This window comes from Austrofundulus limnaeus, unplaced genomic scaffold (genome assembly GCF_001266775.1).
Source record: "Austrofundulus limnaeus strain Quisiro unplaced genomic scaffold, Austrofundulus_limnaeus-1.0 Scaffold204, whole genome shotgun sequence".
NCBI classification, from domain to species: domain Eukaryota; kingdom Metazoa; phylum Chordata; class Actinopteri; order Cyprinodontiformes; family Rivulidae; genus Austrofundulus; species Austrofundulus limnaeus.
Genome location: NW_013952606.1, coordinates 236,931 through 264,575, shown reverse-complemented (window position 1 = coordinate 264,575; position 27,645 = coordinate 236,931). Strand labels below are relative to the sequence as shown.

General features: G+C 38.4%; 1 protein-coding gene across 1 annotated transcript in view; it reads left to right on the top strand.

Annotated features, from left to right (window-relative positions):
* The window catches only part of tbc1d22a (TBC1 domain family, member 22a), a gene marked incomplete in the record, with an annotated part of 186,046 nt that overhangs the window by 31,417 nt on the left and 126,984 nt on the right, over positions 1 to 27,645 (top strand). The window contains 4 exon segments of the mRNA XM_014018835.1: positions 5,917 to 5,987; positions 17,719 to 17,847; positions 22,440 to 22,505; positions 27,035 to 27,149. Of these exon segments, the coding sequence (XP_013874289.1) occupies positions 5,917 to 5,987; positions 17,719 to 17,847; positions 22,440 to 22,505; positions 27,035 to 27,149 (381 nt within the window).

Sequence of the window (27,645 nt, the reverse complement as noted above, 5' to 3'; positions counted from 1 at the left end):
AAATGTGACATAGATACTTTATTATGATATAGTATTTAAATACATGCCTGAGAAACACATAATATTGGCCCTTTAATAGTTTGCCATCTGAATGTCTGAAGTGACTCTGACTGTTCATATCGGTCCCATCTCAGAGCGAACAGCTGCTGTTACTGTTGAGCAAAAAGGAGAGGGTGTCCAAATGACTCCCTGTGGTGCTCTGCTAAACTCCAGCCAAAACAAAGTGCACTTCTGTAAGTTCATGCATAATGGAGCACAGTCACCCCTTTACTGCGTTTGCCCTTGAGTTGCATTCATGTTGTTACAGGTGTTTTTTTTTCCCCCTCTGGGGGTTAGTTTCTCTGCAGTCGGACCGATCCGCCTGAGGTTTRTTTCTTCCATTATGATAAACACCCACAATACTGATCATACTAATTTCTAAAAAACGTATATAATAATGTGATTCTTTACCAGCCCCCGTGGGGGAAATTAGATTTTTGCTTGCCTCTGCATGTGTGCATGCTTTGACATAATTGCCTGTAGAGTGAAGTGACTGTAAATTGAGTTTTAGCTTTAATGAGTTCTCACTGTATTGTTTTTTTTATAGAGAACTATTAATGTACATGTCCTCGTGGTTTCAATTAGGAGCTTTTATTTTTGGGTCCGTATTATGATGTATAAAGAGAAGTGACAAATCTGTCAGCTGAAAATAGATTTTTTGCGTTGTTAACTTCAGTTCACTGWAACTGACAGACCAGCTAGTCACCTCTGGGACAGTTGAAGGAACTTTCTCGCGCACATTGTGACAAGTGCCCGCTGAGCAAAAACAACAGATTAATCTTCAAAATGTCACGAAATGCCTTTAATTTATTCCAGTGGAGCTAGGGCTTGACTGTCTCATTTGTGATGCACAAGAGATTGCCCCAGAGAGTCAGATATGTTTTCTGAGAGATGAGCAAGTCTCACACTAATGAAACGACATCTGCAATTTAGCCTGTACGTCAGCTATGCTCATGTTGCCCTCTCTGTCTCTGCCCACTGTGGCAAATGAAGTGTTTTTCCTCAGAAATGCCTTCTTAGAAACTGGAGGTGTGTAAAGCTATATCGTCAGCAGTTAGGAGTTAGAACACACGGCAATACAGCAAAGTTAAATAAAGTCTTGTTTCAATTCTAAAGTTTGGTTATTAGGCAAATAAAACCATTTTTTTTGCAAAGAGCATTGTTAGACGCCATATCCTCAGTCTTGCTAACAAAAAAAGTAATTCTAACTGTACAAAAGTTCAACCAAAAGGGAAGTAGCTTTCTGAAATCTACAGCATCGAGAGGATYGGCCAACTAATGCCTCATCGCACCTCCTCGCTTTACTCCTTTTGGTGAGATTAATGCCAGGTAGGTGAAATATAACGTAGTTTAATTAGGCCTGAGCCACCAAGATTCATGAACTCATTTCTTTGTCTGACAGTGCAAATGAAGGTTCAAAGGGTGCRAGGCGAGAGCAGAGCTACCCTTGACAGGCTGTAAGGAGCATAATAAATGTGAGGGTATACACTGGATAGCATTTCCATCCATATAGCCTGCTTCAAGTGGTTCCTACATAACTGCAGTTAAATGTTGATGGTATGTCAAAGCAGCGTTAGCAGCATMTGTCTTTTGATTGAACTTCGAGTTTTAAAACTGCTTCAGCAACTTTTCCCCCCAATTAACAGCAAATCTAGCAACTTTTAAAATGACGCACGGTTTCGTCATTGATGAAAGTTGCCAATATCGCCTCACAAGAGCTGCATCTTTTTTTGAAGTGTTTGCCTTTCAGTGATCGTAGATTTTAATTTTCCCAGTGCTACTTTTGTTCAGTAAGACAATGGCAGTTTCCTGCTGCTTTTCTATTGCCTTTAAATCCAATGTTGTGTTTGTTTTAAGATATTTTATCAAACTGCTTGAAATTTCTACATTTCACACTACTTGAAAACATTGCTAAGCATAATTTTCAGTTTGCTTAACTTTTATTATTGTTTACTTTGAGATGCCATCACTCGGCTTATTCTTCTAACAGTGTTCATTGGTGGTTAGCAAACAACTTTGAGTACTTTTTTTGTAGGGATGCATGATATATTGGCATTAACATCAGTATTGGTTATTTTTTCACATATCAGCTTTGGTCCGATACGTAAAACTGAGCCATTATTAACACGTCAGTGGTCTGGTCATTTTTTACGAAATCGAAATTGGTTGAAATTTTCATATCGGTGCATCTATACTTTTTTGAGTACAAATACATGCACACAGTATGAAACTGGTATTGATACATCCTTACTGCTTTGTGGCCGGCTGTGTTTGAGTAACCAACCTTCCAAAAAGAAGTGACAGTCACATTTGAATAATAGTCTTTAATATTTCTTACAATGGAACCCTGTGAAAACACAAACAGAGCAAATGTATAACGTTTTATATTTGGTATAATTGTTATAAAACGTTATATTGCCTGTATGCGTTTTCAGTTGTTGAAGACCCGAGGAGCACAAAGAGYATATTTACAGTGTTTGTGTGTAGTCTGTCATGTCTGGGAGAACTTTTTCTGTATTTCTGTTTTTAAATGGGACTTTCTGSTTTAAAGGTAGCCTTGGGGTAATTTAAAACATCCCACTCTGTGGCACACTGACTCCTCTTGAGTTAACAGAGCCATGCTGTGTACTAGATCACTCTATTGATGTTCTATATAATTAAAGTCACTGGGGACAAGGTAAGGAGAAAAAAAATTTAAGTGGAAGATGCGCAGGAACTTTAGTGAATAATTAGGTACTCTCATCAGTTGAACAAGCTCTAATGTGTTTCACTCAATTTGGCCAATGGACTTAGCCCACTGCTATTTCCTATTCTGTTATCTGTCACTGGGTCTACATTGCATTTGCCTTGAAGAACAGGCAAGGCAGAGTCATTTGGCAGCACTAATCAATACTGTTCGCTCTGTGCGAAGGGCTTATCAATTTCTAGCCAGTGCCTTGAATAAGAGTTGGAAAGAATTTGACTTATTCATTAGAAACATTTTAGGCTTTTTCACCCTTTTTATTTTTTTTAAACTGTAGAAAGCATGTTGGRCACTGCCATTTCATTTACAACTAAATCAATTTTCACTCYRTCATAGCTTTAGGATTGCAGGTAAAATAGTGGCAGTACAGTTACAAAAAAGATTTATATTGCATTTTTATTCCTGCATCAGGTTTGCAGTGGCAACTCGTCCTGTTGAATGTTAATGTGTGTTTTATACTTTTAGGGCAGAGGGAGACGTATTGGTGAATAATAGATGAGTTAATGTTGGCGCAAACCCCTTCGAGAACTGCCTGCTCTTAAGAAATACTTATACGATGCCCAAAATCAAAGATCTTCAATATCTTAAAATTCTTTGATCTTGGAAGAAGAGGGCACTTGCTGTTTTTGCTCCTCAAGGTTTCCTTGTCTGTGAAGAATGCAGYTCTGGGAAAGTTTAGGTTCTTAAAAAAGGAAGGAAGCTTTTAGCTATCATATTGTTGGATGGAAGAAGGTAGTCAGTAAACAACAAAATACTGTAACGTAATGTATCTGGTGTTAAATTTTTCCACAAGGCCTTTTGCGATGCTCAAATGTTATTTCGTCTTGATGCATCTCAGTAATCCAGGTAAAAAATCAAAAAGAAAAAAATTGTGTAGGTCTTCTGGACGTGTTCTTCTCTAATGAAATGTTTCGTCTCTTCTCCAAGAGACTTCTTCAGTCTGAGAGTTTCAGGCAAAATTCAAAAAAATTTTTCTCAGATGTTATTATTTTATTAGCATTTAGCCATGGTTTCACTCTGGGTATTCTTCCCAGTGCTCACTGTTTCTCTGTGCTGGCTGAACTTGTTGGTAACCAAACCATCAATTTCTTCAAGTCCCATGTTTGTTGAGTAAATGACAAGTTGATATTTTATTTGTACACATTTGACTATTTGTACTTTTGCTGCATATACTCCAGTATTTATGCAGTACATATGTCAAGAACACAACGAAATACACCATTGATGTGTAGTCTGACAGGACGGCTAAAAAACAAACTCCAATGCCCATTATTCATTAAAGTACCCCACAATACCATAGCAGTTCAAAAGGAGCATTTTCACTGCATAGCTGGAGAATTCGTAAAGTAATTGTTGGGTTACTTTTGGTATTCTGTTTTACAACACTGCTAATAAATTGTTGGCAACCTGGCTTTGCAAGAAATCACAAGTTTCAACTTTGTATAGAGACAATACTGTGACATTTTCACAGTCACATATCCAAATAAACCAGATACAGAAAAGTGAGACGGTATTAATATTTTATTTATATTTCACATACCCTTGCACTTCCATTGTGTGATACTGCTATTCTGTCTGACACACCCACTACAATATTTATGTAGTATCGTTATGTACTTATTCACAGTGGAATAGAGTGATCTAACTTTTATACGCAGACACTTAATCCTACTTCACCAACTTATACTCTTGACCTGATTGTGCAAACTTTTCTAAAACACACATTTCACTGTACTGTTGCCTTAGTGTACACATCACCAATGAGCTTTAATCTATATTGGTAAAAAAAACAAAACAAAAGTAGGTTCTATGATTAAAGGAAAATGAGATCAAAAGCAAGTCAGATTCACCTTTTTTTCTATCTGTACAGCAGGTGGAGACTTCATTTTACAAAGATTAACTTTGAGCTCTGAACCAAAAWTATTTCCCAAAGTACTCCTACATACAAAAGCTTTGATAACATGACCTCTTTTGGTGTTGTGAAATTAGATCATACATCTCATTTGTACAGTTTGTTCATTTAACCGAAAACGGCACAAAATCAAAAAAAAACAGTATGCTTAAAAAAATAACACAAGCCCAAGTACTTTTTCCTGCTAAACCCACACTCCCTCATCATATGCTGCCTTTGTGGGTGTTTAACCGAATATATATTGGCTGGCTAACTCCTTGCATTAAGCCATATTTTCTGGGTCTTCGTGGAGCCAAAGGGGATTACTCTCCACCAATTTAAAAGTTTAATTTGCACCTTTCCATCAGATTCATATTGCAATATAGCCTGCGGGCTCCCACATCCAGCCTAGGGGAAAAAGTAGTTAATAGTCCACTTCTAACCTATCATATATATTCAATATGAGAAAAGACACACAGGAATGGACGTTTAGATGACGAGGATATGGTTGGTTGGTTGGTTTGACTCATTTAGTATGCAGTCAGGCTAGAGAAAGGTGGTCCATTATAGAGGATTTATGTAGGATATTTAGGACTTATGTGAGCACTTGGATTGAGACTAGAATCAAAAATCACCAGTATAAAATGCATTCATGGCAATAGTGGCAAATCCAGATTTCCAGAAAAACAAACTTACCTTTTTGTTACCATTGTTTTACCACAAGCTTGTCCAAACTTAAATTTTACTATGTTTTTAATTTGTTACTGTGTATTTTTATGAGGTGCAGCAAAAATTTTACGAGCCACATTCTCCAAAGGATTGGCGGTTGTGCTTCATTCACTTCTTATTGGCTCAGTTGAACGTTTTATGAACAAACCACCAGTAAACTGGGAGAACAAACTGCACCAAAAACCACTGGGACCAATGCAGTCAATAACACTGTACATTGTACACCCTCCCCAAAGTGGTGCAGAGCATCATTGCAGCCCCACCTGACTTCATTTCCATGTTAAAGGAAACCGCAACCTTTCAAACATCACAAAAATGCCGTAGAGCTGAAGTATACAAAAGGAAACGTATTTGTAATGAATGTCAAATTTTCATACCAAACATTAGGAATAATAACTTGACCGATTGTGATTAAAACTTGTAAACAATTGTAAAGTTTCACCGAAGAGATTTCATGACATTTTGTGGAATAAATAGGTTCTTATGTTGTTKTTTTTTTGTTAATGTCTTGCAGAAGAACTACGGAAACTCAGCTGGTCTGGAATCCCACGGCAGGTTCGACCAATAACGTGGAAGCTTCTCTCTGTAAGTTACATACGTTACATACTCCACAACTGGCCAATAAAAACTCAAACAAAAAACCTGAATGAGTTTAAAATGTGTAAAATACTCTTAAAAGCCCTTGCACACAACTTGAAACCAAAAAACCTGGAAAAAACAGTTTCATTAAAAACACACACTAACGCAAACACAGATATAAAGGTACAAAAATATTGCAGTTGATTTTAAACACACACAAAATTGTTGTCATGCCCCCCTTCTCCCTATTTTGATTTATGAAGACCAGTAACAGTTTGGAAGAAAAAAGCCAAACTTCAATAGGGAAAATTAATTGCGAGGCGCAAATAATTTATTCATGAGACACACGGTGTGTTTACTCATTAAGCCATTGTTGTGGTGTATAGCTCTTAGTCTGCAGAGAGAAGTCTGGCTTTTTGAGCGCCATGACCCTCCCATTAATTACAGCACAATAGCTAATGTGCCGCAGAAAAGATGTCATTAAAGGTGTGCGTTTGTATGTGTGTGTGCCTGTTTGTGCCTTTTGGTGGTGGGAGGTTACCAAGTGGCTCGTTAGCTATTAACGGCCGCTTTGTTTGGTGCTCTGCTGAAGTTGAGGCTCCCAACGACATATGAAGTCACAAAGCGGTGCATTCAGGCTCAGAGGAGGGGAGGGACGCTGCTATAGATTATTGTTAGTGTATGTATGTTTCTGTGTGTGTGTCTGCGTCTGTTAGCTAATGTGCCATATATAACACCTCATTAACTGTTTGTTCATGTTCAGTGCAGCGTCACGGTCTTTCTGTTTAGCATGAGTACACAGACTAATTTTGTGTTTATTTGCAACTTGTCTGTACTTATGTTTAGCAATAGCTACTATAAAAAGCAGAGGCGGGTGATAATAAAATATATATTTTTTGTTTGTGAGTCTGTTACTAAAATATCTCATAAACCACTGGAAAAATCTTAATAAATACTTGCAGAAAGTAATCATTAGATGTACATTTACAATTGTTAAATTTTAGAGTCGGTTTACTTTGAGGTGGCTGCCACTGCTACTCAATATTAACCAACACAAAAATGGCTAAGTTTTACATTTACTTATTTTTTATTTTGTTGCAAAATTACATGAGAATACACACAATCTTTTTCAAGGTTGACCAAAATGACTTTTCAATAGCTGCGTTTCCATTGCAAATGTGCGCAAAATTTTGTTGATATTCTGTTAATGTCGAAAAACAGTTTCGCAACTGCAGTGTTTCCATTCAGTAAGAAATGCTATTAAAGTCACACGTGAATATGTTTGGTCTCGCGATAAGTCACTACAAACATGGCGGCAATGGATGTAAACACATAGCATGTTGCTACCGCGACACTAGCGCTCATCATCAGAGGAGATGTCGGCGTCTTTTATCAAGGCTTTCCAGCAACAAGCCCCTATTTGGGAGCGGCTACGTATGCTGTGTTTTTGCGAAATTGTAGTCGGTGAGTTTACTACTTTTTTACTACTTCGATGATTTTACTACTACTTCCTGTTATCGTCTTCATCGTCGTCTTTTTCGCCAGTAGAAACAGCCGGTTGATGATCACATGACTCCTGTGATGTGAAAAAAGTATTTCCATTGCAGTTTCGCGAAAAAAAAACAAAAAAAACAATTTCGATACGACCGAAAAACCACCTCATCCTAGCGCAAAAACATTTTGTCGAAAAATGTAATTTTTTTTCCGACATTGACGTGTTTCCATTGAGCAAATTTATTTTCGAAATTCTAATTTGCGCATTTTCATGGTCAATGGAAACGCAGCTAATGATGCGCATTCCTCCTAAGACTGATTAGGGCTGTGTCCAAATTCAGGGGTTTCGTCCTTCGAAGGCCTACCTGGTCTAGRTGGGCCGAGTCCTTGGTTGACTGCGAAGACTGGAAAGAAGTGGCTATGAACAGAAGGAAAAATAGATTGAAATTAGCAAAATATCAACACTTTTCATCAGGAGTTCACTTTTATCAATGACTTTGACCTCATGATTAGTGAACTGTTTACCCACTGAACTACAAAGGCCTCATGCATTTATAAATATATACATTAATGCATGTGTGGTAGTACAGAATATAAAATAAAACCCTGCAGTGAATAGAACTACCACATGGTCTATGTGAATGCCTCTTCAACCCTGAAGAAAAACAAGATGAAGGTGTGAATAGTGGAAAAGGCACAGAAAGAAGTAAAAATTTAATCTCGTAAAACATTTACCTTCCCGTCCAACATCCAGGATGCTTTGGTCAACTGATTTGAGATTGAATTTGTTTTAAAACTATCCAGAGGACAGTCAAGGCTGCATTGCAAGAGTAGAATTGCTTGTTTGTTTAATGCTGTTTTTTCCCATTGAACATATTTTGAAACCATTTGTCTTTGTCAGGAATGTGGACTCCACTGTCTTCAAACGAGTTTTCTTTCTGCTTGGGATGTAGGTGGGCAGCTAAGTCTTGACCTGGGGGTTTGGCTCTTCTTTTTGTGCCACACGCTTGTGAAGGAAGTGGTTGTAGTTTCCCCTATACAAAGGTCTGAGCACTCGTAGCTGCACTGGACGCAGCTCAGCTTTCGTTTTTTTTTTTTTTTTATCCTGTGGGGTTTTGTTTGAGGGTGTTGTTAGGTTTGAAGTGTACTATGATCTGGTGTTTGGAGAAAATCCTTCTCCAAGCACGGGCACATATGGGAGGATGTTGTTTTTTATGTTTATGTTTTTATTTTCCTGACTATTTGAAGCCATTGTGTTAGAAGCAAACACTTGAGCCGAGTTGTAAAGCTAAAAATCCATATACTTCTGCACAAAYTGAATTTTTAAAATCTTTTGCAATTTTCATTCAGAACTTGTTGCTGTTTGTGTGAACTTGTGTCTGATGGTCTTTCTTTGTAACCCAGGACAGATGTAGACACAAACATCCCACTCCTATCCCTCAGAATGTGTCTTGAGTGCATCTTCAGTTCCTGTCTGAGTTTGTTCAATCTTCCTTCGAGCCTCAACCCCAAAATGCAGGACAGAACGATAGAATAAATGATGCTGCTACAACGAGCTGGCTGTAGCTACTGCTGTAATTTCATTTTCCTACTTGGTAATTGATTATTTATTTACAGATATGCACCTTTTCTACAGTCCTGAAAAATTGTCAGTCWTTTTTTTTTCTTCATCTAATCAACCATTTTCAACTGCTGAACAGAAGTTGACTTATAGAGACAACAGGTCAAGGAGAAACCAAGACATCACTCTCCACAGTACTGCTCTACCACTCCTCCTGGCTGACCCCCAAAATACTCCCAGGAAACATGAGGCCTTTTTGCACAAACCCTCACTTTTGCTAAACAATAACAAGCTAACATTAGCTACCATTAGCTTACCATTCTGTCGTAGTGCCCTTTCATTTTAAACWTCATACTGTTGGATGGTCCGGTWCAGCCTTCAGTACTTTTTCTCCGTGTCTAGTGTAGTCTTATTGTTGTTGCAAATAAAACCAAGACGTGTTTGTATTGTGATCCCGCCCACATCGAAATGGCTCTTAATGCAAACACACTGCTATGATGCAGCTTACTTGGCATCTGAAAATACATTTCCTCAAATGTATTTTTAATCTGAAAAGAGCTTCACTGAGTGAGAACTAATGTTAAGTTCAGAAGACAGTTTAATTTTCACTTTCAGTTTTTCACCCGAGAACCTGCAGGAGTCATGGGCGGGGTGTGTGGGGGGTGCTCTGCCATGAGGAAGCTCAGCTTAAATACACGTCCCAGGGGCGTTTGTGGTACAAAAAGGCGTTTCTGGTCCCCACCTGTTGTTTTGCTCCTCAGCATGGCWTCCTAAAAACGCTGCAGGATTTCTCAAACATGCATGAATGAGTCAAAGCAAGGCTTTGGGCATGTTTTTTTATGAGAGTATAACATAACATGATATAAAACTCAAAAAAGTTGATTTTACATGATATAGCCCCTTTAAGGCTAAATCTGACCACCCTGTAAGAAGCTGATTTCAGTTTGTGTCTGGGATTTTGCTCCTTTTTGGTTATCATCTATAGCTCATGAACATACGTGAGGGTTGGACCAAAGAAGGACCAGTAAATATCAGCTAAGCTCCTTTACTGTGACCGAATGGAGCGGCGTCTTCATTACTGCAGATAAAGCTCTATAAAGTCTGTCCATCTCTCACTTCATCCTGTCATCACTTGTAAAGAAGTTACCAAAATACTTGAACTCCTCTAGATGACTCTGTCTTGAAAACTCTTGTCTATGAGCACAACAAACTTTTTGTGTCCTTTCAGGGACAAGGCCAGCCTCCTCCAAGTCCACAAAAAAATGCATGATGTGATGTTCGTACGCAGCAAAAATGCCAGTGTTAATTTATCACCCACAATGTGATAAATTAGTAGAAAAGTATAATGGAGTCGACCTTCACACACCAGGACATACCTCTCACTCATGGTGTTGATTTGTCGCCAATAACACAAACTTAAACTTGAACATCTTGATCAAACTGAACAAGAAAACTAATCAACTAATTTTTACACTCATGAACTTCTTTAATAGTCATAAACATACAAACACATCATTTCTACAAGATTACCCAGCATTCCTTGCTGAGAAAATACTGGTCTGTCTGACATGAGGTGGAAGAGGGCGGGGCTTTTCAGAAAACTTCTTTCAACACTGCATGGTGTCATATAACAAGTCAAGTTGCATTTCCTTTGACCATGAAAATGCGCAAATTAGAATTTCGAAAATAAATTTGCTCAGTGGAAACGCGTCAATTTCGAAAAAAAAAAATTACGTTTTTCGACAAAATGTTTTTGTGCTAGGATGAGGTGGTTTTTCGGCCGTATCGAAATTAGTGTTTTTCGCAAAACTGCAATGGAAACACTTTTTTCGCATCACGGGAGTCACGTGATCAAGAACCGGCAGTTTCTACTGGCGAAAAAGATAGACGACAAAGAAGATTACAGGTATTAGAAGTAGTAATAACACAGAAGTAGTAAAAGAAAGTAGTAAACTCACCAACTACAATTTCCCAAAAACACAGCATACGTAGCCGCTCCCAAGTAGGGACTTGTCGCTGGAAAGCCTCGATAAAAGACGCCGACGTCTCCTCTGATGATGAGCGCTAGTGTTGTGGTAGCAACATGCTATGTGTTTACATCCATTGCCGCCATGTTTGTAATTAATTATTATGAGAACAAACGTATTCACGCGTGACTTTAACAGCATTTCTTACTTAATGGAAACACAGCAGTTGCGAAACTGTTTTTTCGACATTAACAGAATATAGATAAAATTTGGCGCACATTTGCAATGGAAACGCAGCTGGCAAAACATTTAACACTGTCCAGTGTTGAAACAACACAGGAAATCAACACTGAATTAACACCAGCACTGAGTGTCAGTTTACTCAGTGTTAAAATAGCACTAGGGGTTGTTAAATCAACACTGAAATTTTAACACTCTGGTTTTTGCTGTGTAACATCTCTGCAAGTTATTATCAATTGCTTATTTTTAGATATTTTTGTTTATATCTGAATGGATCTGAATGGACAAACTTGAACCATGTATGAAGTTGTGATTTTCACCCCCAAAGTTTTCATGAGATTTCTACATCTTGAAGTCCATGTGTGGCCTGAGGGTTCCATCTGAGGCTCATCTGAAAGCTGAAACTGAGGATGGTTACGCAAATATTCTGCTTCCTCTGTCCAGGATGTAATAATATTCACAGGAGCCAGAGGTGGTAGAAAAGTCTCAACACACACACACACGTTAACTCTGCATTCCTTGGCTGTGTTACCTAATAAAAGTTTTCTCCAGTGGCATCCCTCGTGTCCCTCTCCTGCTTACTAGTTCGCACCAGCTTTTATTTATTTTCCCTTCGGCAAAGCACGCTTGAGCAACACTCTTCTTCACTTGATAAATAAGAGAAAGTAGTTTTCCTGCTGTGGCCGGAGTTCAGTAATTCACTTTGCATTTACCTCCATGTCACAGCTAGTGTGGAGGTACAGCAGATGAACAGGATCTTAGAACCTGGCGTAGGGTAGCTTCTCTTACCTCTGTTCATTATATAAAAAAATAATTAAAAAAATCTTGACACGTTGCCCACAGCTGCACAAACACACACGATTAAATTTTCTAATGTTTCAGAAATAATACCGTCTTGGTTCATTTGTTTAAAGAGCACTTGGTGTCCGAGCCTGAAGGAGAAAGGAAGGAATTAAATGGCTTTTCTGCTTTGCAAAAGAATGTCAGCCTGTGGCAAAATGTACATTTGCTAATGGAGTGTGGCTGTTAAATGTGAAGTGGCGGGAGAGGAGAAAAAAATCTAACTGGCTGTGGAAATATTGATAAGGCTAAAGAGCGATATGAAATATATCAGAGCGCAGCGGCAGCTCTGACAGATTCTGAGATTATTACGTTAAATTGTTACCTTACAACAGTGCGTATAATTACATCGCCTGGAAGAAAAGAACGTGCACTTTTTAAGTGAAGTCAATGCAAAGCTCCAAATCACGCAGTCTTGTAGGTGAATAAATGTGTCCTTTATTAACTTTAATATTAAACACTGAGAACATGAACATGTATTTTATAAACTAAATTAACAGGAAATAAAAGATGGAAATGTTTTTTATTGCACTACAGTTTTATAGTTTTAATTTTTAGCCATTCTCTTATTTTTGCTCAAACCTTTAATCTTTTTGGCCATCTTTGATCTTTAGCTTTGCATTTTAAGTCAATGTATGGTGGTAATTTTGCCTAATTAACTTCTAATTAACTTATATTTGATACCAGTCATGTGACAGACTGGTAAAACACTGGTTTAGGAACCAGTTTCCCAGAACTTTGAAGATCAAGCAGGTAAAGAATATGGATAGATGGATAACTGATGCCTAAATAAAATTTAAGTACCACCGGTGTTACTTGTACCGTGGTTTTGAGTGTAAATTATTCCAATTAGTCCTTTGAACTTTTATTGCCTAAATAATCTAAATTCCTAACTTTTGAGTGGGTATCAACAAATTAAGGTATCTAAAAAGATAGATGGTAAAATAAAAAATTAGCTCTATGTGCTAATTGCTCTAGTTAAGAGTTTGCAAGTGAACACATCAAAACTTAATCTTGCATTGACAATCCAGATTCAACCAATTTAAAAATATATGTTGACGCAGAAAAACTCATCTGCTTCCAGTATGTTTTTCTGCAACAAAGACATCAGTTCAGAGAGGAAAACATTCGAAAGAAAAACGATTTAAAATCTCTAAATAAATTCCAAGCATTTTTTTATTGAGTTTTCTGATCTTCATTTGGAGTGAAAGCAAATTATCGAAGAGAAGGATGAGGAGAAATAGAGGTGTTGTTTTACAGAAGGGAGTGCGGTATTTTATTTTATTTTATTAATTTTAGACGTACTTTGAAAACTGCTTGTGTTCATGTTCAATTGTTTGCCCCTAAAAGCTCCACTTCAAAAAAACAGATCCCTTATTCATAAACGCCTTTTGTGCTTTCCAAAAAGCCGACAAGATGTTTGTATTGCCTACATAATTTACTTCAGTTACCATCTGAAAGCGTACACTATTTTGGTTTAAAAAGCAAAAATCTCTTCAGTAATACATTTATAAATAGAGACACCAGATTTCTGCAGCAAATAGGAACATAATAGCTGAGGCTTGTTGGCTGCTAATAGAAGAAATACAATAATATTTGCAGCGTATGAAAGCATTTCTCTCCTCGTTTTGCTCTTTGAATGTGTGTATTTTTGAGCAGGGATGAAGCTGCAGTGTGACTGACCTCCTCTAAACTGTCCATTAACCTTCAACACACACACACACACACACACACACACACACACACACACACACACACACACACACACACACACACACCTAACCAACAGTGTTTCCATGACAAGCTTTAGTTTTCATGCAACCCCACGATGCAACAGTGAGAAAAGGAAATTTCCCGTCTTCATCAGGGATTCCAGCCACTGCTTTTCATCTCCGCGGCTCTCTTCTCACTTTTCATCAGCGAGGAAGTAATCAGAAGGACGGCCGAGAGAGACGGGAAGACAGGAATTAAACCACACGAGGAGGAGGAGGAGGAGGNGGGTGACGGTGGGGGGGCTCATGGCCAGTGTTCAGTCTGATTTCTGCAAGCACAAATGGGACCGTCTGGATGCGTGGCAGTGCCGACTGAAAGATGGATAGATGGGGTGCAAGCGAAACGTGAACTTGGCCTCCTTCAGTGCTTTTGTGAAGATGTAATTTATGTTACCTTTTTTGTGTTTGAGGGATGTATGCTGACTGACGGCAACGACAAAATAAAAACAAGGGAAAAATACTAAATATGCTGACCAAATCAAAAAAAAAAAAGGCATTGCACGTTTATTTAGACGTCATGAGAAACATGAGTGAGGAGAAGAATGGTTCCAGAATAACAGAGTTATTTAAAAGAAAAAGACACGTTTGCCTTTAACAGTACCTTTTGTTTATACGTGTTGACCAGAGTGTGTTTGTCTGTTGCTATGTCTTCAAGCAAGAGTTGTCTGCAACAAATAATCCTCTAGACTCCTCAGGCTTCTCCTGGGCCTCAAGTCTGGAAAAAGTGAGAAAAAAACAGACTAAAAGAAACATTGTGTTGCTATTCTTTACTTGTCTGTAGACAGTTGTCCAAAACTGATGGTGTGTTTGTTTGTTGGATAGAATAGAAAATGGCAGCTTGCTTTCTTCAAAAAAACAAAAAATAAATAAAATAAAATAACTCCAGCAAAGTAAAAAGTGCTCCAAAGCAACAACGGACCCAGTGAATATTGGGCTTTTCAGTCCTGCTCCAACAGTACGAGTCCATGACAGTGTTTGTCCATTAATTAAGTGCATTAAAGAGAGTTTCAAACAGAGCTGCTCTCGGATATGTCTGATCAGCAGCCAAATGTATTCTCTTTTGATTAAAAGTGATGACCATTACGTGTAAGAGACAGGCGGACTAATGAGGAGGCATCTGCCGGCTAAAACATTTACAAGGAACTGTTCTTTCTAAGATAAATGGGGAGTTTTTGTCTTGACCTTCTCAAGCAGCTGGAAAGAAAAAGATAAAACTCCGGATTCACTGGTTTGTTTTTAGAGGCTTTCAGCCCCTCATGGTCCTCTCCAGTAGATTACGCTGGCTCAAGCCTCATAATGATACTCGACTGTGGCGCTTTGATCCTGTGATAAAACAAATGAAACTCCGTGTATTGGGTTAAATTTAGTTGATGTAATTTTGGGTTTAGGCTGCACAGTGGTTCAGTGGTTAGCGTTGTTGCCTCACAGCAAGAAGAGATCTGTTCTCTTGGTGTTCAAACAAAATGGCAAAACTTTTAAAAGCATTTTTTATTACCAAACGCTTATTTGTGATCTTTTCAAAATAAGAGCTCTAAGAAGGGAATTTAAGAAGGCTCTTTAGTGAGCTCCACCGCTAGACAAACTTTTTATTTTCTATATTTTTCACTCCCATGGACAAGTTTTCAGAGCCCACATTCATGTTTTAGGGTGGCTTTGAAAAATTTAGTTCTGGGGATAATTTTAGAACAGCTATTCTAAGTTACTGCTTTTACTACACATTTGTTGTTCAGTTTGAGCTTTGCTTTCTCAACAATGCGTAAGCCTGACTGCGCAAAGGGGATACACTCTTGTCCAAATGCACGCTTGCATAATCTGTCCGACAAACTCAGTCCTAGACACATGGGAAGGTAACCCCAGAGAAGCAAAGAGCATTTGGTCATTTAGCAGAAGGTTTTTATTTATTTATTTATTTTTTTCAGATTGTAATCCCAGGTGTTGTAGTCTGGTTACAGTAACTCCACCTCCCTCAAGAAAACAAAAAGAAAAATATTTTAAAGCAAAATTTTACCCCAAGTTTCAAAATAAAAGCTTAGTAAACATTTCTCCAACTAACAAAAAGGTCATGTTTAGTCTATTTGATTTGATTACTTTTCAACTACCAACCTCCATTCCATTACTTTTACATTTGTTTTATTATTATAATTGAAAAAGTGTCTGCACAACAAACTTTCAATGAAATACGACCCCCTAAAAACTAGATATAAACATTGTTCAGTATCTTTTAAAGGGGCAATATTATGTGTTTCTCAGGCATACATTTAAATACTATTTAAATACTATACCATAATAAAGTATCTATATCACCTTTAGCTGTTATTAAAATGCTGTTTTTATGTTTAAATAGAAAAAAAAACTTATCTTCTCATCACTTCCTCTTCTAAACGCCTTGAAATTGGCCTCTCTCTCTCTTTAAGAACCACCTTCCGCTTCTGTCCCACCCATTTAAGTGATGCAGTTTACTTGGCATCTGAAAATACATTTCCTCAAAGGTATTTTTAATCTTAAAAGAGCTTCAGTAGCTGCGTTTCCATTGACCATGAAAATGCGCAAACTGGAATTTAGAAAATAAATTTGCTAAATGGAAACAAGTCAATTTCGAACAATAATAGGTTTTTCAAAAAAATAGTTTTGGGATTGGAAGAGGTGGTTTTTCAGCCGTATTGAAATTGGTGTGTTCCGCAAAACTGCAATGGAAACACTTTTTCGCATCACCGGAGTCACGTGATCAAGAACCAGCAGTTTCTACTGGCGAAAAGACGACGAAGAAGATAACAGAAAGTAAAAGTATTAGTAAAATCAACAAAGTAGTAAAAGAAAGTAGTAAACTCACTGACTACAATTTCCCAAAAACGCTGCATACGTAGCCACTCCCAAGTAAGGGCTTGTTGCTGGAAAGCCTCGATAAAAGACGCCGACGTCTCCTCTGATGATGAGCGCTAGTGTCGTGGTAGCAATATGCTATGTGTTTACATCCATTACCGCCATTGTTGGTAATGACTTATCGCGAGAGCAACACGTGACTTTAATAACGTTTCTTACTTAATGGAATCACTGCAATTGCGAAACTGTGTTTTTTCGACGTTAACAGAATATCAGCTTAAAGACACGTCCCAGAGGCGTTTCTGGTTCCCACCTGTCGTTTTGCTCCTCAGCATGGCTTCCTAAAAACGCTGCAGGATTTCTCAACCATGCATGAATGAGTCAAAACAAGGCTTTGGGCATGTTTTTTTGTGAGAGTATAACATTATAACAAAACATAAAACTCAAAAAAGTTGATTTTACATGATATTGCCCCTTTAAACGTTCTGCTGCATGCATGCTACCAAAATAGATGCATATTAAGACTAAACGATTGCTTTTTATGTTTTATTCCATTAATCTTACTGTTGCTTATCATGTAAAGCTAACTGGGAAAGTCTGTTATTTAATCACTTAAGACAAGAATAAAGTATTTGACGCATTACAGCTAAAATTGGAAACCTTTTCAAATGTAATTGCTCATGYTGAGAGAAATGACATCATTGCCTGAGTTATCTCTGTGTAGTGTATCTTAAAAAAAGCTACAGCTCACAGTTGATTAGCTTAGCATAAGAATTGAAAAGTGCTGTTCGCTTTCTGTCCAAATACGAGTTGCCAGGCAACTGGCACTGAAAACTACTGAGGCATTTTTCTTTCCTAACCACAACTTCACTTCATAACAAAGCCCCCACTGCTCCAATTAAGGTTCAACACTCGCACCGAACTGTACTGTATAATTTAAAATAAAAGTACATCAGAATGTAGAACAGGTTAAATAGAGTTATCAGTCCAATCAATCAATAAATAAAGTGTTTCTTTTTTTTTGTTCTCTCCCACTCTGTCAGGGTTATCTGCCAGCCAATGCGGAAAGGAGAGAAAGTGTTCTACAGAGGAAGAGACAAGAATATTTTGGCTTTATTCAGCAGTACTACGACTCGCGCAACGAGGAACACCATCAAGACACGTACAGACAGGTAAAAACTCAAAGTACATGAAATGATCCCATAATCTTTGGTGCTTTAAGAGAACCTGATTGAACTTCAGGATTGAAGGCCAATTGTTGTTGATTTAAGTGACTAGAATTATCCATTTTCCATGATCTGGATTGTGAGTCGACACTAATGACTTGTTATATCATTATGACCACCCTGCCAGCATTGGATGGCTCTTATACTTTAAGGCATGTGCAAAAAACTCCCAATGGTTGCCTGGTTGGGATTTTCTTCCTTAGATGATATTAGATTTCAAGAGATTCTTGGATTTTGGATTGAAAATGGATTGTAATTTACATTGTAGCAGGATGAGACGTGTTACCTGCTGATAGTCACATTGTTAAAACTTTTTGGTGATAATATGCATTCACAGGACAGTATGTGGGTGTTTGATGAATTCACTCAGGATAGCCTTTTTTAACACTGGTCCAGACTCAAACAGCAGACTGAAAAATGGACAGCAGAGTGTGCAATTACCAAAAAGACCCTTTGTCGAATGTAACACCATAACTTAATAAATCAAAGCTGGTTGCTACAATATAAAGATTTTAATATTGATACAGATCCCCACATGTGACTGTGTTTTCAGACAGTTTGTATCATCCTGTTTATGAGGTTTGTGTTTCATATTTTAATGTCTGTAAAAAGGTGTGAAGTTGTGTTAGCTAAAGGAGGTCTGATCAAACAAATAATACAATTAAATATGGGCTTGTTATGAAGAACTACTTGTAGTTTTATTCAGTCTGTGAATGGTATATTTTTAAGAATCCTATCCTATTTCTGGACCTAGTTATTTAACACAAAGTGCTTTCTAGGCTCCTTTTCTTTTGCCTTTCTTCCTCGTGTACTTCTAGGTCTGGTTGTGTTGACACGAGACGAGTGGTCGAGCTCCTGTCAGAGCAGAAGACAACCAGCTTCAAAGAGCTGCCTAAATGAGCACTTTGCTTTGCTTTCGAACACATCTACCTTCACTGTCTCTGCCTCTCAGTTTGTCAGTCTTTTTCCCCACCTGCACCCTTTCATTTATAACATTCATCTACTTTCTGTTCACTTCAAGCTGATAGGAAGCATCAAAGTGGGTTGTCAATTGCAAAATGCACATTTTTCATATTCCATCCAATTTTCTATTGATCTCCTCACAGTGCCGGGAAGCTGGCGCACTTTGTTTTCATGATTGTTTGGATCATGTCTTGTAGCGTTGTCTTCTGCCAGATTCTGCTTGTTCTTGATTTGAGCAGTAATTTTGAGCGTTTTTTCGTGTTTTTGCCAATCACTTGTTTGGATTTTGTTTTTCTTTATTGTTTTTTTCCCCCACTGCAAGTTTAACAGACTTTAATGAATGCATATACATTTTTCTGTTTCTTTGAATCATCTCTATTTATATTTCTTGGTTCATCTATTTGATTATCCATCTGTTTCTGGAGGTTGTAACTTGCCCAAACAGCATGTGTTTATACTGTATATATTTTTAAATAAGCATGTGTGTAGAACTTCAAGCTTAGTCCAACATTTTTCTGCTATTTTTAATTGACTTTTTCCTATAAGAAGTATTCAGTAAACATAGCTGTATTTTTCTACACATCTTAAAGTATTAAACAAGTTGTAGAAGGAATGCTTTGGGAGCGTGTTGAAAGATATTGACTTTSAGTCGTTTTTATTCTTTTGCTAAAGTGGATATGAACATATTTGACCAATGGGTCAAAGGTACCAGCTGTTTTTGTAGATTTCTAAAATTCATAAAKTTGTGAAGGTTTTAACAAACCTTAAATGGAGTATGTAGAAACTGCTGAGGTGAAAGGCCTTTATGTTTCTTTTAAATATCCTTTATATAAGAAAGTATTTCATCACAATTTACAGATATTTGTGTTCAGTCCTCTCTGTCATCTTGCCCTTCAGCAGATGCTTGTAAAGAGCTTTAGCTATTGCTGCTGATCTCTTCATCTGGTGCTTGACAAGAGGCCAGAAAAATACAGTTTGATGAAGAAAAATATCACYAAGGGATAGTGCTGCATGTTGATTTGTACAATGAAATGTAGGCAAATACAACTTATTCATATTTTTGATAAAAAGAGATATAACTTAAAGTTTCAGGCTGGAGACAGGTAGTCAGATTTTCACCCTTTGATAGATTATCATTGCAGTTCAACAAACATATCTTTCATATAATGGCGTAGTTGTTAGTTCCATGAATTCTGCTGTTAATTTTTAAATGTTGCATATTAAATTTCACAGATTGGACATTAAACTTGCACCTGTTAGTCTTGTGATGCGCATGTAATTATGCTTCAGATACTTGGCTCTCAAAGTGTCTGCTTTTGGAAGTTGCGATGTGAGTGTGAGAGAATTTTATCAGATGCAGAAGATGCCTCATAGATTCGCCTGACCAGCACAACAGAGTTTGATAATGGTCACATTATGGTTTTGTGTGAGGCCAGGTGGTCATACCGTCCAACTGCCTGATATGTGGGACATACAGCTTGATCTTTGAACCAGTGGATACATGTGGGCATCCACACATGTTGTAAAGGTTTAAGTAATCAAAGACAGGCCACATCAAGGAACAATGATAGTATTGGGAACCAAATATTATGGATTCCAGTGACCTCTGCACTTTCATTGGAACACAGGAACTGGACTCTTTACAACACCATATGTCAGGCTGCACTTAACCTCTACGACTGTTATTACAAGTTCACTGTCGCGTGTTAGTCTGCCATTAACACCAGAGAGGAGACAATTGCATTTGGTGGTGCTGTAACCTGCAAGCAATGATTTTTCAACACCTTACGGCAGAGTTGTTTATGCTGTGAAGTGCAAGGAGGACTGAAACCAGTTATCCTTCGAGGAAACAAAGCAGCCACTGGCCAAAAGGATGGCCCAGCACGGAAGAGCAACATCATCAGGCCAGGACTCTGCAGTTTACACTCATCTACAGGCCAGGACTCTGCAGTTTACACCCATCTACAGGCCAGGACTCTGCAGTTTACATGCATCTACAGGCTAGTGTTCAATCAGAGATTATGTTCTCATCCTTGATAGAGAGGAATTTTGTTTTGAGAAAGCCATTTTTATGAAGAAAAACAGGCGTGGTGGTCTCCATGCCCAGTTGTCCCCCTCCTACAGTGCTGTTATTGCGAGTATGACTCAGCCGTCTGTGAACAATAGGTTATAATCAGGGCCCTAACGATCCTTATGCTGATATTGCAAGGGAATATCAGTCTTGATTGTCATCGATAAACTTGTTTGTCCACCATGTGGAGGCACTGCTTATAAGGCTGAGTTTACCTGTAACTCCTCAGACTGAAGTCTTTTGGAGAAGAGACGAAACATTTCAACAAAGAAGAACTCGTCTAGAGGACCTTTTTTCACTTTTTTCGATTTTTCTACATTCATTATTGAGATGCATCAGGGCATTATCAAATCATGTTTATAGAATATTGGTACCACATTACCTCAGATCACTATTGTTTGTGATGGCATTTGAGGGGAAGGACCAATCCTGTCAATGTAGTGGAAGGACACACCAGAAACACTCCTGACAACATGGTGTTGGACGGCATAGAGCATKACTTCTGGTCACTACTGTTTGTGACTCAGGGCATCTTGATGGCACAGAGCTACGTCATTGTCATTCTGCTGAGTCGACACTCTGGTTTAATCTTTCAACAAGGCAATACCCATTCTGTGGACTGCCTGCATCAGGTTGAGGTCCTCCTTTGGCCAACCAACCAGATCCCCTATATTTTCCAAATCAAATGTTTGGGATGAGCTTGGATGCCAATCTAGTACCAAACAGCCAGATCTAGAGGTCTAGTTACAACCTCTGGGAGCCGATGTACCACAGCAGAGGATACAACAGCTGTATGGTTTTGTTCTGCATCAGTTCACCACTTGTATCCAMACCATTGTTTAGGGTGAAACATATGAGCTTCCTTTTATCTTTCACAGTTCTCATGTCTAGATTTCTTTTTCAGGATTTTGGAGGGTGACAGCTGATTTAAAAAAATGCTGAAATACATTTAACAATACGTCTAACACGTTTCCTTTTCATGTTGCTGTCAGATCCAAATAGACATTCCTAGGATGAATCCTGAATCTTTGGTGCTGCAACCAAAGGCGACAGAGGTAAGGTGTCCACCACAGACAGGACCGTGGTTACAGTCCCGAGTAACAAGTGCTCATACACATTTCAGTTGGCTTGGCTCCAGCTACCGCCCTGCATCCGTCTGGCTCCTTTCTGATGAATCTATCCACCTGTTGTCGTTCCTCTGTGGGTTAGACAGCCTGAAATGGTGGAAACGTGGTCTCACCAAAGCAGACACGATGGAACACTGAAGCACATAGGATTACAGACACGCCTCATTATGCAAACACATTCATGCGCTCACTTCCACCGAAGACCACAGCTGCTTTCCATTTCAGAGCGCTGAAACCCCAGTCTGACTTCAATCAAGAACACCAATCCACTAACTGTTGCTGTCGCTCTGTTTCTGTCACCGTCTGTAATGGCCAGATCTGTGCTAACCTGCCCGTTGCTTCAGTGTTTGTCTTTTTTTCTGTTTCTCTCTCTGCAGATTCACATTGACATACCAAGAACTAATCCTCTTATTCCTCTTTTTCAACAAGCTTCTGTTCAAGAGGTGAGACCCCTCCAGGAGCACACACAATGCACTTCATGTAGCAGGGTTTTCCCCTTTTGCTTTAAGGCAGATCAACTAATCACTTAAACCCCAGGATCACAATGATTTAAAGTTTTAGTGCAGCTGGGAATAAAAGAAATATGGGAGTAATTAAAGTATGCCACAGAGTAATATTTAGCTGTGTTTATTGTTGTCTGCTTTGGCATTTGAAGTGGGAAAGCCCTTGCTTTGGCACATTGCATGACGCTGGTATTGAAGCACAAATTAAAAGCACAAATACAGAAGAAATAATTTTTGTAGGCATGCAAACGATCCAGTACTGTTCAGCTTTCACTCAGCATGGTCGACGCTCTCTTTGTTCTGCTTTGTTTGCGCTTCTTAATAAAACATTCCGCATTACAGATGGGTGCTGTTTTATTGAGAATGTTTGAAGTAATTATCTTAAAAACCTCTTCAGCTTTGAGTTTAACAAGATTTGTTGACTCCTTTGCTAATTGGTTTTTATATTAGGTAAAATAAGCATTAAACGTAAATGTTATCCGTAGTATAAATACATTAGCACATTTGTAGGTTCAGCAGGTCATCAGGACTTCAGTGCAGSTTGATTCAAAAATGAGCCCAGAGYAGCAGAAAATGGAACATTTTCCATAATGAGATAAAGGCTAATGAGGAGTCCGACACTTCAGGYTGATCTGTGTGTTCACCTGCGCAGAGGTGCCTCACATACACTAAATGTTTCGGTGTAAAACCAGAGATCTTGAAGCATCCAGCAGTGTGAAGGCTCCGGTATGCACACAGGCACTTTAGCTCACAATCGCAGCACCTGAGGCAGTGCCACCTCCCACTGCCAGCATTTTGTACAGGGTAAAATCCTGCACTGTAATCAGAGCGTTGAGGAGGGAAATAAGATCAGACAGGGATGACTCCCCGCCAGCTTTTCTCCAACTACTACTGTAAATATGTTGTATTTTTCACCTTGTTCTTTGTAGCAGAAACCATTTTTTATTCTCTAATCCTCATGCAGCAGCTTTGCTCTTTTTGCGTGCAAAGTAAAAAGCAACCAGCGCATACTGAAATATTCACGCAGCTCGCTCCCTTAATGTAGCACCTTACAGAATTATTCATCCTTCTTTGTAAGTTGCCTTGCAACTTGGAATTTCATTGGGTTTTTAATTTGATTAAAATCAACACTTCTACAAAAAAATTAAGATTAATGAAGGTAAATGAAGGAACGAAGTGTTTTAATTAAAAAAGCAACWGAAAAGTAGTGCTGCTTTGCTTTGAAACCCCCAACTATCACCTTCGGAAGCCACAGTTTGTTCCGAGGTGGCTCTTACTTAACAATCTAAGTGTCAAATAATAAACACCTTTTGTAACAGCCTCCAGAATCAAACCTCTAAGCAATAAGCAAGAGACAGCATAAAGACCAAGGAACACTGTTGCATAATCCGGAGAGACTCCTGAGAGGAACTTGTTGGAGTCTTCCAAAGATTTGAGTCTGGGACAAAACAAGTTTTATTTTCCATTTAACTTAATTAATTAGAATTATTTTTTAGAATCATTGGGCCTCATGCAAGAACATGTTCGTATTCTTATCCTAAATTTCTCTTACTTTTGTTCGTACGAAGGGTTCGTACGAACATGTCAGGTGCTCACGCACGAGGAGAGGTTATTTACATAATTACCACCCCAAAAACACCATATAAGGATATACGTTTCCTGCCCCACATACCAGGAAGTGTTCATTCATAAATGACATTGCAAAGTAAAAAAGAAGAACTTCTACAGAGATTGAAGTTCTGTTCTCGGAGATCCAGAAAAAAAAAGTCATTTTTAGCAGCATCAGCTGTGGAATTAAAGGAGTTGCTTTAAAGGCGAGGAATGAAATGACGACTGCTGTTAATGCCATGTCTCCTGTCACAGAAATAAAAATTGAAACCATATTTATCTCTCTCTGTAGTCCTGCTCCGGTTTTTCTTTGGTCAAATATTTTTAATTTCAGTGTAAACAACTGTGTTACAWAGGTTTCATTTATTCAGAGGAGCAGTCGCGCACCGCTCCAGACCATTGCAAGTGTCAGATGCGTTTCTGAAAAAAGGCATTTTAAAATGTCTCAAAACTTCATTTAACTTCGTATTGACATTGTAGTGCTATACAACAAAATTAATATCAATTTATTTTAATTTAACCTATTTATATCGTTAGTCTATTACATTTAAAATTATAATTATAATTCAAACAGAATAGCCTCTTGTCAACATAATTATGGAGTGTGATTTATTTTCAACTCGAAATATTTTCAAACTAATGAAATATGAAGTTATGAGTGAAGAAAATTCGTCTGGATAACAGTAGACTGACTGCTTGTAAAATATACGACAGGTCTGGACCACTCGTAAATTTTGTTCGTATCTGAAGAAGATCTTAGAGTACAAAAAAATTGGTGAATGCCACAAATTCTCCTAAATCACTCGTACRCACAACTTAAGAACAAATCTGTGCGTATGAACGGTTCTTGCATGAGGCCCATTGCTTTTYATCAAATTAAAAATCCAATTAAATTCCCGGTKGCAAGGCAACAAAATAAAAAATTCTAAGDAGGATGAAAACATTTGCAAGTCTGTGTTTGTTGACGTGCAACAGGTTTCAAACTTTAAATTTGTTTCGGCCTCTGTTTTATTCTTGTGTGTTTTGATCAAATGTATTATCCGTTTGAGCGTTTAAACCCAGGGTTTTTGCTTGACCTCGTTTCACTTTGCGTGCGAGCGTCGATGAAGAGCTTTCACCCGTGACGTCGTCCCAATTTCCTGTCCACCTTTTTAAGATTAGCCTCATCCTCACCTTCAGGGTCTCGAGCTAAGGTGGGATGAAGCCGTGTCCGTTTGACACCGGAGACTAAATAAAACCGATTTCCTGTTAGAAGAATCGGAAAAYAATGGGATATGAGCAGAATTTGTAGTAAAACCTAAAAGTTCTCTTTGAACTCCCACACTGTTTTACACACAGACACTGAAAATGGCTGTCTGCCCACAGTACGATGGGTGGGCCCGGGTTCACTCAGAACGCCTCTGTGTGAAATGTGCATGTCAGCTTTTAAGGTTGCATGAAAAGAAAGTCCCATTACCCACTCGCCCTGCTACCGCCAGCACCTCTTCCTGTTTGATGAATGCAGCTTTGATAAGAAAAGAGAACGTGTGAGAGTAGCATCTCACCAGTACCACCTTCTGTCTCGCATCGCCTTCGTTACATTTTGTTTTAAAAAATTCAAGAAGCAGCTTATCCCCGAAACAAAAACAAGAAATGACAAACTATTTTTTTTTTAAAAAAAGGGGCGGGGAGCCATTTTCACAGCAGAAAAACAAGCCGAGCATCAAGCCTCCTTCATTTCACAGAGCCTGACAGCATTAAAGAGTCACTCATAACGAAGATGGAAGTGTTTGCCTTACAAAAAATAAGTATAGAAGGAGACGGAGGTGCAGAATCACTGAGAGAGGGGAAAAAAGAGAAACTGAGTGGAGAGGAGGGAGCACGCCGACACAAAAACAGAACAAAGTTCAGTGTCAGCCTTTTATTTTTAAGAACAAAAAAAAAAAAATACCTCAGCTGAGGAGCTAACCTGTCACTGGGTGCTCATTGGTGATGGAACAAAATTAAAGGTTCAGCTGAAATTCAGATGCGCCTCAACCATTTCCTCAATGTTTGCAATACTCATTACTGATTCTAAACTCGTCTTGTATTTATTATTTATTTAGCTGACATTTAAGAAGCAGAAAAAACAGAAAAATAGACATGTTATTGTTAACAGTTAGCAAAGTTAGCTAACATTACAGACCAAGCTTTGCCTTTTGGTTAGAGATGGTTTAAAAGGTTAAAAAGCTGTTTCATGCTAATATAATAACAGTGTTTGATTCATGTAGTAAAGCTGATGCATCAATTAGAAGGAAGTTAAACTAAACGACTTTTCCTAACACAACAAAGATGTTTGAAGCTTAACCTTTTAGAGTTTTACTCCTCATTTTAAACCTTCCTCTTTTCTATATCGACCTTATTGTGCCTTAATTGTTCTGATTCCTGATAGTTTTATTCCACACCTCACTCATTTACTACAGTGTTAATAATGTGATAATAAACACTGCACTGTTTCCCCTATAATTTTCATTCAGGCCTGGTTTTATGCACAGAAAAACTGGGCAGACCTCAGAGGCACACTGGCACTGTTGGTGTCTCTTTCATGGCACAGCAGATATTCAATATTTTGCCCTTTCTCCTTGTTCTTTAATTACTTACTCCACAGTAATTAAAGACTTTTCTGACCCAAGTGGTGCTCAGGCAATGAGCAGCAAAGTGCTACTTGCATTGTTTTTGCCACATACGGGTTTGTGTTTGCCCGCTGAGCCGACACAGTTGTAGGGGAAACACTGCAACTTTTTTCGTCGATAAAATTGACTGTTTTTTAAAAGTTATTTATTTGTTTTTGCTGAAATAGTCAGAGCTTTTGTTTTAACATCATGTCATGTGTTTGTTTTAAGATATTTGAGCGGATCCTGTTTATCTGGGCTATCCGTCACCCGGCCAGCGGCTACGTTCAGGGCATCAACGACCTGGTCACACCTTTCTTTGTCGTCTTCGTCTTTGAGTATATCGGTGAGTAGTGTCCCCCTATCCCTACCTCTGTTTTATCCTCTCTACTTTTCCTTTCAAACTCTCTAATCTTGTGTTCTAGTCTTTTGAAGTGAGGGCCTGTCATCTCTCTTTGCTGTCCTTTTTAAAGTGCTACTCTCTGCACTGCAGAGTGGCTTCTTTGGTAGCTGGAATAAGCAAGCTTCACCTGCACAGGTTGCAGAAAATCTCTCCTGGGATCCTTTTACATTCATTCATTCATTCATTCATTCATTCATTCATTCATTCATTCATTCATTCATTCATTCATTCATTCATTCATTCCCCCCCAGCTGACTGGTCCTCCTGTAGCTCTTTATCTTTTTTTGTTTTAAACCAGCAGTTTAATAATCTGAATCAACACCCTCCCCCCATTTTTTTACCTGGTTTGAAATATCAATATTTACACTCACTCACTCACTCACTCACTCACTCACTCACTCACTCACTCACTCACTCACTCACTCACTCACTCACTCAC